This window comes from Meleagris gallopavo, chromosome Z (assembly GCF_000146605.3).
Source record: "Meleagris gallopavo isolate NT-WF06-2002-E0010 breed Aviagen turkey brand Nicholas breeding stock chromosome Z, Turkey_5.1, whole genome shotgun sequence".
In the NCBI taxonomy this organism is placed as follows: Eukaryota; Metazoa; Chordata; class Aves; order Galliformes; family Phasianidae; genus Meleagris; species Meleagris gallopavo.
The window spans coordinates 17535383-17552971 of NC_015041.2; the positions used below are offsets into that span (position 1 = coordinate 17535383).

Sequence of the window (17589 nt, forward strand, 5' to 3'; positions counted from 1 at the left end):
AAAAAAGGGGAAAAAAAAAAGAAAAAAATGGAGATCAAATGGACTAGGAGGAGAAATGACAAGACTGTGGTATGTGCTTGTATTACTTGCATACTAAAGACCAGTGAGTCTCACCTCTGAAATATTATCAAGTAAATTCTCCTGGAAGCTATATTAAGGCATACACAAGACAAAGAGATAATGTGGGACAGCCAGCACAGCTTGACCAAGGGCACAACCTGTCTGACCAATCCAGTAGCCTTCTACAATGGGGTGATAGCATTCATGGACAAGGGAAAATCAACTGATGTCATCTTCCTGGACTTCTGTAATGGCTTTGACATGGTCCCTCACCACAACGTTATCTCTGAGAGATAAGGATTTAAAGGCTGGATTTTTTTGTGGATAAAGACTTTATTGAATGGTTGAAGGCAGAGGGCTGTGGTCAAGTAGAAGCAGTTTATGAGAGGCATTTCTCCCCAGAGGTCTGTTTTGGGACCAGTGTCTTCAACATCCTTATCAGTCACATAAACAGTAGGACTGAGTGACTCTCAGCAAGTTTACAGAAGACACTCAACTAAGTGATGCAATAATAAAATATAAAGAAGGGATGCCATCCGAAGGGACCTAGACAAGCTTAAATATGGGCCCATATGAACTTAATGAAGAATTGCAGGGTGCTGCATCTGTGCGAAACTGTTGGAGTAAGTCCAGAGGAGAGCCATGAAGATGATCAAAGGGCTGGATCACCTCGCCTATGAACAAGGCCCAGGGAGCTGAGCTTGTTTAGAATGGCCTGAAGAAAAGGCCTTTCAGTACGTAAAGGGAGTTTATAGAAAAAATGGAGACTTACTTTTTACGTGGTCTGATAGTGATAAGACAAGAAGTAACAGCTTTAAACTAAAAGAAAGGAGATTTAGATAAGGTATTAGGGAGAAATTCTTTACACTGAGTGAGAAGGCACTGGAACAGGTTGCCCAAAGACTCTGTGGACATCTCATCCCTGCAGATGTTCAAGGTCAGGTTGGATGGGAGCCTGGGTAGCCTGATCTGGTGACTGGCAACTCTGTTCATGGCAGTGGGATTGGAACTGGATGGTCTTTAAGGTCCCTTCCAATCCATGCCTTTTGATTATTCACATTTGTTTGCTGGTGCCTTAAATTATTTCAAGAACACCCCTAGCTGGTATGCAAAAACACAGTAATCTAGTCAATGTAAATCACAGGATAATGGAATCAAATCTGGACTTAAAAGGCAAGATCACGCTACTCAATGTCAAATAAGAAAAAAATAGAATAGCCTATGAAACAAGTCAATGTATTAACAAGCACAGAAAAACAAAAAACAGTGATCCAGCTGGTGGTAGTAGAGCGAACTTCTTTGGTGATGGTGATTTGAAGACAGAAAGATGTTTGTATATTAAGTGCTGCGAACAAGCTGGCAAATATGGGGAGCATGGGGATAGACAGATAACTGTTTTCATTTAAATGTCTTTAGGGAATACTTTTGCCATGTTCTGTAACTAAGCAGTAGAAGTAAAAGATTTTTAAAGCAGAGATAAAATTTCTTTATTTCCTAATAGCAATGGCAGACCGCACTAACACGACTTGCTAAAATTCCATGGAAATTGACCTACCTGCTATTTCCTTCTTTCGGAATAAATATAGAAAACAAGTTTCCTTTCCAGTTTTAATTTTGTTTTCCACAAAAAACAAATACAAAACATCATAAACAAAACAAAAACAAAACAAAAAACAGGCCATAGAAAGGATTATGGAACAAAGATGTTTTTTTCCTGTTTGGTAGCAACGCATATGTAAAGAGACAGAAAATTCTGACACAGATGAAGAGCTTCACAAGAGAGATTTCATAAAAATATAGGACAGTTGCAAGAAAGCCAGAAAGTCAATCGATGAAACACTGTATTTTTTATAGGACAAATGTCCATACCTCAATGACAACTAAAAGTTTAAAAAAACCCTATACCAGTAGTCACCACATATCATGATTTTCTTTACTGTTTGAAGTACATGTTATGATTTTCTTTACTGTTTCATCTATGCTTACAGATAATGAATGTACAATTAGCATAATTAATTGTTAAATAGATAAATAGATCCAGACTTCTTCACACTTTATTTTAGTAAACAAAAAATAAGAAATCTATAAAATAAAAAGGCTCAGAAAGTATTAAATATGTTATTTCTCTTATGACAACAAATAAACAGCTAATGCAGTTGTAATGATAACTACAGAAGTTAAAAGAAATCCTTTAAATCAAAGCAAAAGCTAACTGAAGATTCTTGGTAACTTACCAGTGTATTTTCTCCAGTGGAGCTGTTCCAAAGTCTCATCCGATCATCTGTACCAACAGTTAAGAGATGAAGACCATCACTTGTATAGCATAAACCATTAACTCTCCCATTGTGAGCTGTGTTTACTGTCAGGAAAAAGAATTTGTTCAGATTTTGTATATACATTTTTATTTAGATGTACAGTACTGAAAGGACTGTTTAACAGTAATGTGTAAATAAATTAATAATTTAACTCTTGGATTATTAAAACATGACTCTCCTTGGATTACATATTTTAAAAGAAAAACAGTCATAGAAAACTGACACATACAACCGTTCATTGCACATATTACATATAGCTTAGTAGAAACAAATTCCAAAGATTTCACCTGATAAAATCATACATTTTAAAGAAGGATAAAGAGCTAAAACCCAGCTCCATTCTACCACGGCACATCTGATTATGGTACCTAGAAATCAGCTCACTGAGATAAGGTATTTCTGCACTATACAGCAGTATATAATTCAGACACATCTTTATTTAGGGCTAGAAAAAAAAAAATATCTGCTTACCAAAAATTCAGTTACTTCATTCAGAACCACAATATATACATACATATACAAAGTTTATACTCTCTGATTTAATTCCACATTACTATGTATTTCTTAAGCAGTGACTGAGGTAATCATTTGGCTCAAACAGTTAGACATAATGCTGTTTTCAAAGAGATTTCTCTACACAAGGGTTCCAACCACAAGCAAAATCTCTTTCAGAGAAGTATCTGAAGAAAAACTGAACTGCTGTGTTATGCAGTAGGTAACAAATAGGTTATCACAACTGTCCTTGTTGGTCTTGATATTCAACACATTCATGGAATATACGAAAACTTCTAGTTAGGCATGAATTACAATCAGTTATATTCTGTATTACCTGCCTCAGAAGATGCTTTCGACTTCTCTCCATTGTGTTGATCAAGCGTAGTCAGACATCCAGACGCTCTCCTCACATCCCATAATTTTACTTTACTGTCAGCACTAAGAAAAACAAATTGGTACTAACGTATGCATTAGGAAAATTACTTCCACTCAAGTCAATAACTGTCTTTAGCCAACCCACCTGGCACTTAGCTGGTCCAATGACTATTCTGAACTACTCATCGTGCAGACACAGTCAATTTTGTGAAAAGATGGACTTCAGATTTTTGCTTATATGAATCAATAATTACATCTAGTACACTCAAGGCATCTGTGTGAAGAGTGAATAACACTTTTGCATACACCTGCAAACCAGGAATAAACTTCCTAATACTTCTACTGATTAAATTGTAGCTACAGGTTTTAGCATTATCTATAATGCTTGACCGGGAACAGCTGGCTTCTGTCAGAACTGCGATCGTCTATGTGACCAGTGGCATCAGGAGGAAAAGACCAAGGCACAGGCTGCTGTGGTTCATTCTAGTTCCCAAATCACACTCATGTTACATCTTCACCAGCCATAAAACTTACACCAGTTGTTGGTACTTGATTCAAGCTGCGTGCATTTAAAAAGCAGCACTGCAGGCAGTGCACTTTGCATGGCACCTTAATTTGAGCAATTCATGCATGCTACAAGACTCCCAAGTATAAATATGAGGTAGATTCGTATAAAAGGCCATTTCTAATGCAGTGTCACCCAAGTAAATGCATTTAAATGATTTGGATATTTCTCAGCCAATTAACAATACTTTAGGACTAAAACAGACAACCCCCAAACAGAAACACAAGTCACTTTTTACCCCAAGGACATCTGTATCTCCTTGATCCACAGCTGGACAGTACACTCAAACCTCCTTACATAAACTGTCTTCTAAATAAAATATAACATGCTTTTTCCTGTGCATTCCCATGTTAGATCAATACATTAACAGCGCATAGTATAAACGTACTGACAGACCAAAACAAAAACAACCACAAATATTTTAATTTATAATTATTCCATACCTGTTCTGCATCTGACAAAGTTAATGACTAGTTTGTACTTTTGTGCTCACCTTTGCTACTGCTATTGATTCTGTTTACTTCCAATTGAAATCTCAACTGAATATGCTGACCCTTTGCTGCAAACAGATGAGATCATAAATAGAGATATCACTGAGGTTTATGCTTGTCATAAAGTGAGCAATGAAATGCAAGTAGTTCATTGAACTGTTCTTGACAAGAGCTTACCCATACCTTCCTTACTATAAAAGCCTACTCTGACAATCTTTCATAACGTAGTTTTTACTGGTAAATCTTTTCAAGCCAATTCTAATGAGCACAAAAGCATTTATCAACATCTTCTCTAATTCCAGGCTTTGAAAAGAACAGACAATATCTGGAAAACATCTCTCCCATGACTGTTCCAGTCTCGTGACAGAACTATGGAAAGTGCTTACCACCATATAGATAAACGTAATGTTTCACCTGCAAACCACATAAAAATCAAATGCCTATTTTCCCTCTCTCATGTGATCACAAGCAAATATGCAATTGTCTTGGAAAGCAGTCTCATCTGATAAAATAAGATCAGTCTAGATTTTTTTTTTTTTTTTTTTTGCAGTATCAGTCATTTTTTCCACCCTACCTTTCCTTTACCTCAAAGTTGTCAATTCTTACTGATATTTATCTTGGCAAAAAGAGACTACATTATTTTATCAGGAAATAGCAGTCCAGCTGTAATAGAGTCATGAAATGGAAATAGAACTATGAGAAACATGTTAAATATGCAGTTATCATAAAGCAAAATAGTAACACAGGTAGATGCAGTTGACGATTACATGACTATGAGGCAAACTGTTTCAAGAGACTTCAACAAATGAGTAATTAATAAGGTCAATTTGCTACCATGTCTGTGAAAGACAGTTTTTCATTTGCGGAAATGAAGTTGCACTGTTACAAAATTTCCCAAAAAGCTTGCTGCTCAAGAAATTGAGAATTGTCACATTACAATGAAAAGCTAAAAACTGCAAAAGCTATAGGGAAAGCCAATATCTTTTATGTTGCAAATGACTGAATGAAAAAAGTGGCTCAAGAATATCAACATACAATTCATACTGACTGAATTATTTCTGTAAACTATGTCATCTAAGCTACTATGCTTTTTGACATAATTGAGTACAATTAACAAGGATGGCACTTTGAGTTAAACATATTTGACTTGGTTATAAAACAGATTAGCAATATATACACTAATGAATGGTAAGAAGCATCTCTATAATTTACCTATAATTTTTAATGCTATTAATATTTCCAAAACTCTGTATTATCTTCCTATAAAATAAGCATCATTTGAATAGCTCTTGTCCTAAAAAAGTGACCTGAAAAGGTACAAAAATGACCTATACAATAAAGATTAACTTCCAAAGCACACATGAAATGTAAAAGCAGGTACAATAAATACATTACATTTTCTCATTGTTTGTATTTCATATAACAACATCCCTACCTTGCTGTTGCCAAAACATATTCATGACGTGGGGACCAAGATACTGCCAGTACTTCTTGCCTGTGACCTAGAAACAGCATGAGAAGGCTTAGATAATAATCTAGGAAAGTACTTATACACAAATAAAAATCATGCAAATAACTTAATTCTGCAGGATACATCAATCCAGAACAATAATCTAAATTTTCTGAATTGCAATATAAATTTGGATACTGTGAAAACAAATAGTTTTGAGAGAGAAGTTATTTCCCTTCCTATGCCTTGCTCATGTGGAACTGCAATAACTCTATGTGATACAAGGAGTATTATATCTAATTTTTAACAACTATGGTTTTGCTTGGATAAGACACAGTACAGAATAGTCACAATTATTGCAACCATGTTAAGAAATATTATTAAATTCTGTATTAATTCCGATGTTCTCAAATGAAAAAAAAAAAACAAACACCTTCACCAGTTCTTCAGCAAGTCTTTTAAAAAAAATGTTTATCTTAATTACTCAATAATAAACCTTTATTCAGCTTACTCTCAAATACTCAGCTCCCAAATTTCAGATATATTCCCCCTTCTTCTATTCAATATATTAAGATACTAAAATAGATGTAATCTTCGCAATGAAATATCCAACGCAGGTTAGCACTAACATTAATATATATGCATACACACATACAAGCATGTATACATAAGGGCTACTTCAAAAGTAATGCCACCTATTTTACGACATTGGCCCACAGTCTCATAGGCAGATGTTGGTGGTATGGCAGTAGAAGCTGAACCTTCTCACCACTATGCCATTACATTTCATTGCTATGTGATACAGCAGTAGAGGGGCAGTCTGACAAAATGGTATCTGACACCATAGTGTCATATGTTCATAGTACATACGAAGCAAAAGATGTGGGACTGAGTTCCTCCATGTGAGAAAAAATGGCACCCACTGGTATTGACACTAGCTGAACATTTACGGAGACCAAATGGACGGATGTGGACAAAATGAGCCAATGGCTGGTGCATGAGAGGCAGTGATGACAGCAACGTGAAAGACATACCACGTTCCAAATGATCATGCACATTTTTATAAGTATGGCATGCAGGTTTTTGTTTATCACTGGCAAAATGTAGAACTAATGGTGGTAACTGCTGAAAAATTATTTTGTAAATGAGAATTCACTCTATTAAAGAGTGTTATTGTGTTCTTGGTATCTATTGTGCTTAACAAATAAATATATAGGAAACTACTTTTGAAGCAACATACATACGTGTACATAGTTGTGTACATCAAAAACATTAAACAAATTTAGACAATAGGAAGTCTAGAGAAACATAAATGCAAGGACTATAAATATACTTCATGTAACAACAGAAACATATTGCTGCAAAATAGACTAAGTCATATAAATACATTCCTGTTATGTAGTTTAGAGTTAGGCGAATCACTTTGTTTCTTATATATTAGTTGCTTTTCCATTACTTGGCCATATGTCATACTCATTTCCAAACAATAAATATTAGGAAAAACATATTAAGGGCAAATCTGTCTAAGTACAAAAACGAATGGATTACAGAATAATAAAATCCTACTACTTACCTAATTAAATCAACGCAAAGAATTAGATATGATTATTCTAAAAATAATAGTAGCTTTCTACAGAGAAACCTCTAAAAATAATTACGAAGAAAAAAATCCATGCAACAATCTTCACAGGTTATTTTGTTAAAACAGAAGATTTTCTTATTAAAAATACACAAATTCAAAAACACCCACCTCCTGTACTGAATTTACATGCACACAAAAACCAGATCCATACTTAACTGCGTAATAAACAGCAATTACTATTGATTAGATCATGAAAATGTCCCAACATCTGTAGTAACTGTTCATTAACATTTGTGTTCTCCAATTTGTCCGCACTAGGACTAACACCCAGAAGAATCTTTAACACTGTGTAACTTTCACAACTGACACTAAATACATCAGTTATGTTACTTACAAAGAATACATTGTATATAGTGTTTCTTTATAGAGCCTGGTTTACTCAAAGTAGTTATTGTTTAGTATTTTATGTTTCAGACTAAAAAGTACCCTGCAGAATGTGAGAACAGGATCCAGACTTCAAGTCACAGAGCTGTACTTTGGGGCTTTTGGTACCAACTGTAAACAAGAGAAACAAAGACAGCTGAAAAAAAAAAAAACCCTCAACACAACCATCATTTGAAAGAACAACAACTCAATCTCAGCAATGACAAAGAAACAGAAGAAAAATGACAGCTGCATAACTGTTCATTTAGTCAAAGCAACTCATTCTGCAACAGAATTACATTTTCAGGCCAAGTAAATTTACCCTACAATAAACAAAAAGTATGAACTGGGGGCAAATAAGACAGTACTGATGTATCTTGAGATTTAAAAATATGATATTTAAATATTTTATGTCTAATCATAGTAACATCCTGCAGTTGTAAGCAATACATACACACATACAATATTGACCTGGGTGATGGGATTGAGTGCACTCTCACTAAGTTTGCAGATGACACCAAAATGGGAGAAAGTCAATGTGCCTGAAGGTAGGAAGGCCCTTCAGAGGGATCTGAACAGACTGGATATTGAAAGGAGGTTGTGACCAGCCTCTTCTCCAGCGTAACTAGTGATAGGATGAAAGGGAAGGGCCTCAAGTTGCACCAGGGAAATGAACCCAAAAGTGTGGCTAAGTCACTGTTCCTGGAGATGTTAAAGAAACACACAGATGAGGTACTAAGGAACAGGGTTTATTGGGAAACATTGATGGTGGGTGGATTGGATGATCTTGAAGGTCTTTTCCAAACTTGGCGATTCTATGATTCTATGGATGCTTTCCTGGGTAAACTATTCTAGGGAACCTGCCTTAGTGGAGGTTAGACTACGTTATCTTCAGAGGTCCCTTCCAACCCCTACAACTCTGTGATGCTGTGTGTGATTGATTCTGTGACACAATAACCCTTAAGTGTTACTTAAGTACATAAAGGTTATCTAGCTAGGAATTTTCATCTAGAACATGAATGGAATGATACATTATTTCAGAAGACTAAATACCATACTCTCATGAATATCATCCAAACAACTGAAGATATTTTAACAATGCCTTTTTTATGAAGGCTGAAATTACATAAGAAGGACAGGAAAGGAACAAGAAATTTGAATGCTACTTGCTTTTTATCACAATTACCTAAGTACATAATAAAATTCTTGTAACACCCACATACCTGCTATTAAACAATGTTTTGTAGCAATTGGAGACATGTGATGGCTATAGACTGTTTCCTCAAACTGAAATACATCTGCAGGCTAATAATAAAAAGATCAAATTAGTCAGAGTACAAATACATTATCGGAATGTACATCTTTGTTATTGTTTTTTCCAAGGGATGGCTACAAATAAAATACAAATATTCCTATTTGTACACTAACAATAACTGGCCTGGTTAGAAATCTGATCACACAAACGCTGCAAACTACGTAAGTCTGTTCATAACACCAGACAATTATGCCAGTGCTGGAAAGTGATCCAGAAGAAAGCCCAAAGAAGCTCATCAGAAACATCACTGGAAAAGATGTAAGGATTATCAAAGATCAAAAGAGAGCAAACAAGAAAGTTGCAGCACAAAGACTAAAGTCAACAAGGAAGCGAGCTTAGCCTAAACCCAGAAGCTTATTCTCAAGCTAGCTCACAAATCTGACATGCTAAGTTTCATACTGAAAAGTAATGTATGATCTATATAGATCTATACTGATATATAAAATAAACAAACAACAACATCATAGAAAACAAAAAAGCCCACACATAGTGATGAGCTGCCTTATCAGTGTTAAAAATATTGAAATACAAAAATGGCTTTAATAATCAGCACAATGACTTCCCGGTACAACTGCTCTGTCATCCCAGTCTAAAATACTCCATGGAAAAGAAAAGAACTTCACTCTGAGCTGTATGTATTTTGTGGAAGAATCAGTAACCTTCACACAAACACTGTATTTTCTAAGTAAGTGATGCTCACAGAGACACCAGAAATATGAACAGAATTTTCCATTTAAGACAATACCTAAAAGAATATCTAGTGATTGCAAACATAGCCTCACGTCTCATAAAAAGAGATCAAAAGTCATTCTCTATCGTGTTTCTAGGATGACAGATTTTTTTTTTTTTAATTCTTTCACCATGCATTGAAACAACATTCAAACACTGTCAGTGTAAATTCATTAATATAGGTGCATACAAACAAAAACAATAAATGCATAGCTCAGCAATCAGGTGCTAAGAGTAATGAATCTGAAAAACCTAAAAGCCTACAAAATCTGTTAACTCTAATTAAGTCGGTTACAATAGTTAACATTTTCTCACTGCTTTCTCTCATTCTCCAACAATTCACTCTGAGAAAGAGTGTCTGTAATGGTCAGAACAACAGAATTTTGGATTCAGTGACCCAGCATGTCCTCTCTAAACTTGTTTGACTAGTGCTCTGCATATAAAACACTTTGTCCTCTTTAATTTCAAATGTCAAGACGACCAGTCCTTTTAAAGCATTATTTACATCTTAGTTAACAAAAATAATTAGCTCTGCTGTACTGTTGCTACACAGTTCAACTCAAACAAATAAAACTCAGTATTTCCTGAGAGAAACACAATTCCTAAGAAGGAACAAGAGCTTCTGACAGCTCTTGGTGGACAAATAAATAATTTCTGTAGCATAGAATAAACTAGCTACATTCCTGCTCACAGCAAAAGAAAAAAAAAAGAAACTGTCCTAAGAGCTCCAAACTCCCATACAATTTAGGCAATCGGGTCCCCTGATACAGACAGGTGCACACTAATGTACAATGCCACACTACTGCTGATCTCACAACTGGCTGGTTTTTGTCCTCCTAAATGCCCAGTTCTGTCATGTTCAGGGTGAACTACGAATGTGGAATAAATGACATGTATTAAAAAAGCCTAAAAAGCAAAGAAATTCTCTTACCTGTAAAGTATTAGTATCCCATATTTTCAAGGTTTTATCAAATGAGCTCGATGTAAACATTCCAGTATCATGAGGATACCACTGGACTGTCTCCACACTGAATTTATGTGCATCAGGATGGCTCCTAAAATTAAAGATTTTCAATTGGTTAGTGTCTTGATAATTGGCTAATAACTTGTTTCTTTGTTTTAATTATACTAAGTTTTCAAGATGAACTGGTGTCTCAATTTCCAAACAGTCAATGTAAATTACTTCATAGAGCCCTTATTTCAGAAAGCATGAATCATTTATCCCTTAAAAATACGGTATTGATAGCATGTCACAAGTTAAGACTGAATCTGGGGCACAAAAGACAGTAGTATCTTTTGAAATTTTTCAACTCTTAAAGTTGTAATGTTTAAGGTTAAAACCTAACACTACAGATTACCTACATTTGTGGAATCCCACTGTCTTAGAACCAAACCCACTGAAATATACAATCACATAAACAGTTCAAAAAAACCATAGTTAGCAAATGATTACAGCTACACAATTACTGGAATTTCAAGTAATTGAAGCTACCAAACAACAGTAGACTGAGTTATTGAGAGGGTTTTTTTTGTTTGTTTGTTTTTTGCATTTACAAATGAAACACTCAATTCAACTGTATATAGTAACGAAAAGTAATATAAATAATAATACATCGATACTACTGGGAATAATGGACACCAGAGCCAACATTTACAGCTCCAGGAACATGATTCAACCAGATTCTAAATGCTATAGGAAGCTCTGTATACCTGGTAGGCCACAAGTATCTGAGCTGGATCCACATGGATTCAGCCTGAGGGTCCAGTACCACCCTCCCAGATTCAGAAGCAACATGTTGTCAAGTTAACCCTGGTGGGCAGAAAAGCACCATCAGAGCTTCTTGTTCAGTCATTCACTTCCCCCAGGTGGGATGGGAGAGAGAACTGTAAACACAGAACTGAGAAAACCTATTGTCTGAGATTAAGACAGTTTAATAAATCAAAGGGAAATAAAACAAACAACTAAGCTAAACAAACATCATAAAAATAAATAAATAAATAAAATAAAAGCTGCTGCTCACCACCAAGTAACTGAACTTCAGCCAACCCCAAAGCAATAGCAAGCCCTTGAAAACATACCTTTCCCTCACTCTATCCACCACCTTCCCCTTGCCATCCCAAGTTCACATGACATTGTATGATATGGAATATCTCCTTGGTTAATTCAGATCAAGCACTTGGGCCACGCTCCCTCACAATCTATCATCCACCCCCTATCTATTTGTTGAGGGGTCAGAGTGAAAAACAGTGAAAGCCTCAATTACCTTAAGTACTATTCAAAAACAGCTAAGATACTGGTGTATTATCAACATTCTTTAGGCCACAAATTCAAAACACAGCGCCACATAAGCTACTATGAAAAGAAATAACTCCACCCCAGTCAGACCCAGCATACATACTAAAGCAGTCCAACTGGCTCCATCTCAAGCTAGTGAAGATCTCACAGGATTTCTTCAATACTTTCAAGTTTCCTGGCCTCCAAAGTGACAACTATTGCAAGGGAATCATTGTGTAAATACTGATCCAGATCTGCATAGATCTGGCACTACACCTCAGCTAATAAAGCTTCCTGTTTACTTGGGTTGCTAGAAAGCACAGAAGATATCTTATGTCTTTAAAAAGAGTGAGTCTTAAACCAGCACTGACAATCCTAAAAACTACTGAGGAACTATAGAGTTTAGTTTAATAACTTCTCCTTGTTATTTCTAAGTGATTACCCTGTTACAGCCTGTTACTTTGCCACAATGCTTAGCATCCCCTCATTTTGAGCACCTATTCTACAGGGGAGCAAGCTGAAAATCTTCAGTACCTCTAATGCCAAGAAATCAAACCCAACTCTGTATGAACTTAACTCTTGTAGAGTCATTTGAACAAATCCAGGCAGAAATATCCCAATTCATTGTCCAATAAAAACTAAATTCATTGAACTAACTACCATCTTTGTCCATTAAATTCCAGTGTACAAAACTGGACTGTGTTCAGCACTATATCAAAATCATCATTTCTTTTACATTCTCTCTTGAGTAGCTCTGCTGGAATCACCTTCGGTCAAGCTGGGCTTAGTAGTGGCCATGTGCCATTCCACTTCATCTCTCAGAGCTGTATATTTTTTCTACTTTATTTTATATGCAGTGTTTTTCCCCACTGGTAAGGAAATACCAACTTTTTAATGTAAGAAAAATACAGAATGAATTATATGAACAGTAAAGTCACTGATATTGACTCATCCTGGACAGTTTTCAACCAGAGAAGACCTACAGAAGCATCATCTATGTTGTTATCAAGAAGCTGGTAAAGTTTGTTTACTCTTAAATGTCAGTTTTTGCCACATGACAGCATGAATCATATGAAACCAAGTGCTGGAGTGAAACCAAGGTTGGAGTGCTGACTCAGAACAAGGAAGGAAAAACTTAGAAAACTTCTATTCCAATGGTGACTCCAAATCTATGTAAGAAACATTAGGTATGTTGCAATCTAATCTTAGCAATCACCTTCTCTAACGGTCTAAACTACTGGACCCTCAGCTGTCCCAGGTCAGAATCTACTCAGAAATATCCTCACAGGATACCAAACAAGAACTTTTTCTTAAAGCAATTTCCTAACCACAGTTGCTTTGTGCCCTGCAAACTCGGATCACAGACAAATCCTTTTAGCTTGTCATTATCATGCATTTTAAAGATAAGAAACAATCAGATCAAAAGTATTTCTCACTGGTAATCAAAAATTCATTTATAGTGTCAGAAGTCTGCATAGATAATATTCCAATATCTGAAGCTATATATGTAGCTAATTAGCTGCAGTAAGTATTTAAAACATACAAGGAAACTAGACAAATACTTTGAATAAAGCATAATAATAATTTAAGGCATAAAGCTTACTACAGTAACTTTAAAAAATAACATCATCATTCAGAACATTGTTCTATGTGAAATAAGACTACTACTATGACTTAATCTTCTGTACAAGTGATGAGAAATAAAAGATGGATCTATATAAATAAACACCTACTCAAGAGATACACTGCCAACTAGCCATACTGAAATAGAATTTTCAAGTATGGAATGCTTCAACTGCCTAGACTGATAAGGAAATAAAGGATGATTTTAGTACAGATTAATCATTTTTCTTATACTGTGTGTTAGCACACGTGTTTCTTCGGTTTTCTGTGTCTGTTCCAGAATTCACTTTTGTTTCAGGGATACACATTCATTACTAGCTCTTAACTACAATTTTAAGTTATTTTGTTCTAGTAGTCTCACACACACAACACTTGGTAAGTGCAGCAGATTATGTTCCTATGCATTTGTTTCTTTTCATGTTCTATTATTTTTTTATTATTATTATTATTATTGCCCAACATATCAATCTGAGGCTTTTACTATTATAGATATGTTCTGTGCTTATTGATATCACTCACCAAGTTCTTAAACCTCAAATAACTTAAAGGCTAGGAAAACACAAGGAGAAAATGCAGGTACTAATCTTTTACAAAGTTGGATAGATGTCATTGTTACTCTTAGATAAAGTCCTAACCTAATAGAAAATCTAAGCACAAATTAAAAACAGATTTTGCTGGAAGAGTTAAAGCTAATAATCTATAAATCTACACTACCTGCAGAATGGTCTCACACAGCAATAAAGGTTTTGTGTCTTTATATTGATTCTTTTAACTAGCATGGTAATACCTCAAGTCTTCAGAAAAATATGACTCCTTTTTTCAGTAACATATCTGGCCTCATTCAAACATTCCTGAAAAGTTATGTATTAATTAGTACTGCAACTAGACAAGATGGTACTAACCTGGTGAACTTAAAATAAGCAATTGTAAAGCCAGTAACAGAGAAAATGAAAATAAAACCAACAACTACAAACCTTAGATTTTGTTTCCCATCTGCTGAGCAACTATGCAAAATCAATTTTCCTTTGTTTAAACGTATAACTATTCCAAAATACATAAAATTATATATATATTGTAGAATGCAAGGAATAGTTCCACAGCCCCAAAGTGAAACTGCCAGAGACCTGCTCAAACAATATTAATAAATACTCACTGCAAAGATATAACAAGTAACTTTTGCTATGTAGAAAATGACACATATCTTTACAAAGTTTCTAGAATTTTTCTTTTTGCCAGAAAAGTAATCTGTAATGCTAGCCATCACCAAATATTTCTTGTATAAAGCCTCTTTATTCTAGACATAAGCATGCATATTAATCTGTTAATTTGGTGCTAGTCTTACAATGCATATCAACATTAACTTTAAATAGTTTTTTCTTTGAGTACTTACCTTCCCACAGAACAAAGTGCTTTACATGTGTAATTTGGTTTTCTGCTCAAGTTTTCAAGATCATAAAGAACAATAACACCATCTGAGCCACCTGATAACATGCTGAAAATATAAATAAAACACATGAATTACAAAAGGTAAGACCTCCATCTGCTAACCGTAATTAAGGATTCAGCTGAAAAATAATGGCCAAGCATAGCGAAGTGATTTTTGCCAAACTTAAGTATATACTTACTATCTTCCCTCAACAGGCTCAATATCAAGGGTGTTAATACCACTGCCATGTATTCTTTCCACATCTCTATCTTTATTTAATTCTAAGCTTAGAACCCTGAAAAAAATAGAAGAAAAATTATCAGAAAAGTGAAATGAAAAAATATCAACAGATTTTTAAGATATCACTATGTAACTACACAGCGCAAAGCATGGTTTCATCCTCCCTCAGTGCATCTAACAACCCATCTATTTATTCTTGCAAAGTAAACTTACAGAGACGCACAACAAGATTAAAAGTTTGGTAGAAAAAGTATTTTATCACTGGTATTGTCAGAAGTTAAGAGGCAAGAAAATATGTAAGAGAAGCTCAAAGGAATATCAAAACTGCATTTGAGGTCAACACATGAAGCATCAAAACAAGAAAGCAGTTTGAAAAAATACAGGTAGGGCGAACATTAATAAGTATTTGTCATTTTTGTAACAAATATTAGTTACTTGCAAGCTTCATTATGTACCATCACTCCTACTTGGAACTGTGGACACCTAGTGGACAAATGTACATAGTTTAATAAATCTCACTACTATCTTTTACTACTACTTTGTGTGTTCACTATTTTCCGTGTTATGCTTTCTTCAGTATTAAGAAAAAAACCTACACTATCCACATGGTGAAGCTTCCAATAGTTTCCTGATCTTGTGATCAAGAAAAATTCTATTATCTTGTAATGCTTTTTGTGGGAAGCTTGAAGTGTTAGATGCAGAATGATCAACAGTATGCACAGACATGCTTCAAGCTAGTTCAAAATATGTAGAATGGAATAGAATTATGTGAGAATTTTGATATTCACAAAATACTTAAAATTTCTGAGCTCAAGACTGAAGCAATATCTCATCTTAAATAAATGTTTTGGAACTACATTTCAAGCGTTAAATCTATTGAAGATGATGTGCGATTCCTATTAATTCAAAATGAAAATAGCAGAGGAGGTAAAAATAGTTAGGTATGTGGTTTTTTTGTAGCAATATAAACTGTGCCCATTTTGTTTCTTTCTCAACATTGAATGCTACACAGAAGCTGAAGGGGCACAAAGTACCTATTTTGATACAATGGAAACCAGAAATGAGCTTTCTGAATTAGGGCAATTCCACCAATTACAACTATAAATTGCATACTTTATTATTGATAATCTATTTATATTAGAGATTCTTTCCATACACAGTCACAAAACTCCAACTGAAGGCAAATACACAGGTGAGCACACAGCAACCTTGGTATGAGGATCCAACACAAATCCTTCCAGCTGACAGATGCAGTCCAGTAAGCAACTATACAGAGACTGGCTTTACCTCATTTATCTTGAAGAACAGCTGCAAAACAGATTCTTTACTAATGACCAAATATCATCACCTTACTATCTTTGACAGCTGTACCAATAAGCCCCTCTCTTCAGTCACCACTTTCCAGAAAAGCTTATACAAACAGAACAATCCCGCATCCAACTCTTTTGTCAGCAGCCAACAGGTGTGGTTACGGGAAAATCGAGGTCGAGCTGATGCATGAGTCCAAGCACCACCTAGGTCTCTCTAGGTCTCGCTTTTTCGTGAAACACGGCACAGTCACACGTCAGTGGAAACAGCCTCGGAGTGCGCTAAGGCAGAACAGGCAGTGACACCGTGCCGCACCTTATCGCCGTCCGTGTCCAACCCAGTCACACACCACTCATCCGCCTGCCCCAGGGCAATTCCCAACTACCAACACTCATCCCATCGAACCCTTCCCGGATGAGTACCGGCGCGTACCGGACAGCCTCTGCCGGGCATCGCGCCAGGTCACACTGGAGGACTGCCGCCCGCTCCGCCCCAGCTCGCCCCGCTTCCGGGACAGGCAATGGGGCAGAGCCCGGCCCTCGGCTCGCGCCGAAGAGAGGACGGCCCCGAGCCCCGCCTCAGGCCGGCCCTCAAGAATGAAGCAGCCGCTGCGGGCCCGCCCCACGCAACCCCTCCTCAGCCTTTTCCCCTAGGCCTCACTACCTGCGGGTAGACTCAGCCCGGCGCAGCCGCAAGGGATCGTCGAGCCCGGCCTGACGAGCCGAAATAAACCCCAACATGGTAGAACGATGCCGCCGCTCGGCGCCGCTCCGCCATCTTGGGCCTGTACTGGCCGGGATTGGCTGGAGGTAGGAAGGCTTCCGCCAATCGTGAGCGGTGTTGCTTGCATGTCCGCCAGCGAGCGGGAGGAGCTGACGGAGTAGGGTCACGTGATTGACTCAGCGGGGGCGGAGCTG

General features: G+C 36.3%; 3 protein-coding genes across 4 annotated transcripts in view; 2 read left to right on the forward strand and 1 right to left on the reverse strand.

The window, feature by feature from the left end:
• Positions 1-17589, forward strand: part of LOC104914906 (zinc finger SWIM domain-containing protein 6-like) — a 537827-nt gene that overhangs the window by 196858 nt on the left and 323380 nt on the right. The window lies entirely within an intron of this gene.
• LOC104914911 (zinc finger SWIM domain-containing protein 6-like) overlaps positions 1-17589 on the forward strand; it is a 490619-nt gene that overhangs the window by 167386 nt on the left and 305644 nt on the right. The gene's annotated exons all lie outside the window — the stretch shown is intronic.
• ERCC8 (ERCC excision repair 8, CSA ubiquitin ligase complex subunit) lies at positions 2176-17563 on the reverse strand. 2 transcript variants are annotated; one of them, XM_010725448.3, is made up of 9 exons: positions 17336-17563; positions 15324-15419; positions 15089-15190; positions 10732-10855; positions 8980-9061; positions 7820-7888; positions 5737-5803; positions 3205-3308; positions 2176-2419 (listed from the first exon to the last, which is right to left on the reverse strand). In XM_010725448.3, the coding sequence occupies exons 1-9, from the start codon at positions 17410-17412 to the stop codon at positions 2238-2240; spliced, it is 903 nt and encodes a 300-aa protein (XP_010723750.1). In that variant the 5' UTR covers positions 17413-17563; the 3' UTR covers positions 2176-2237. The 2 variants fall into 2 exon arrangements, with proteins under 2 accessions (XP_010723750.1, XP_010723751.1); XM_010725449.3 differs by lacking the exon at positions 17336-17563 and adding an exon at positions 17105-17178 and having other exon boundaries at positions 2181-2419.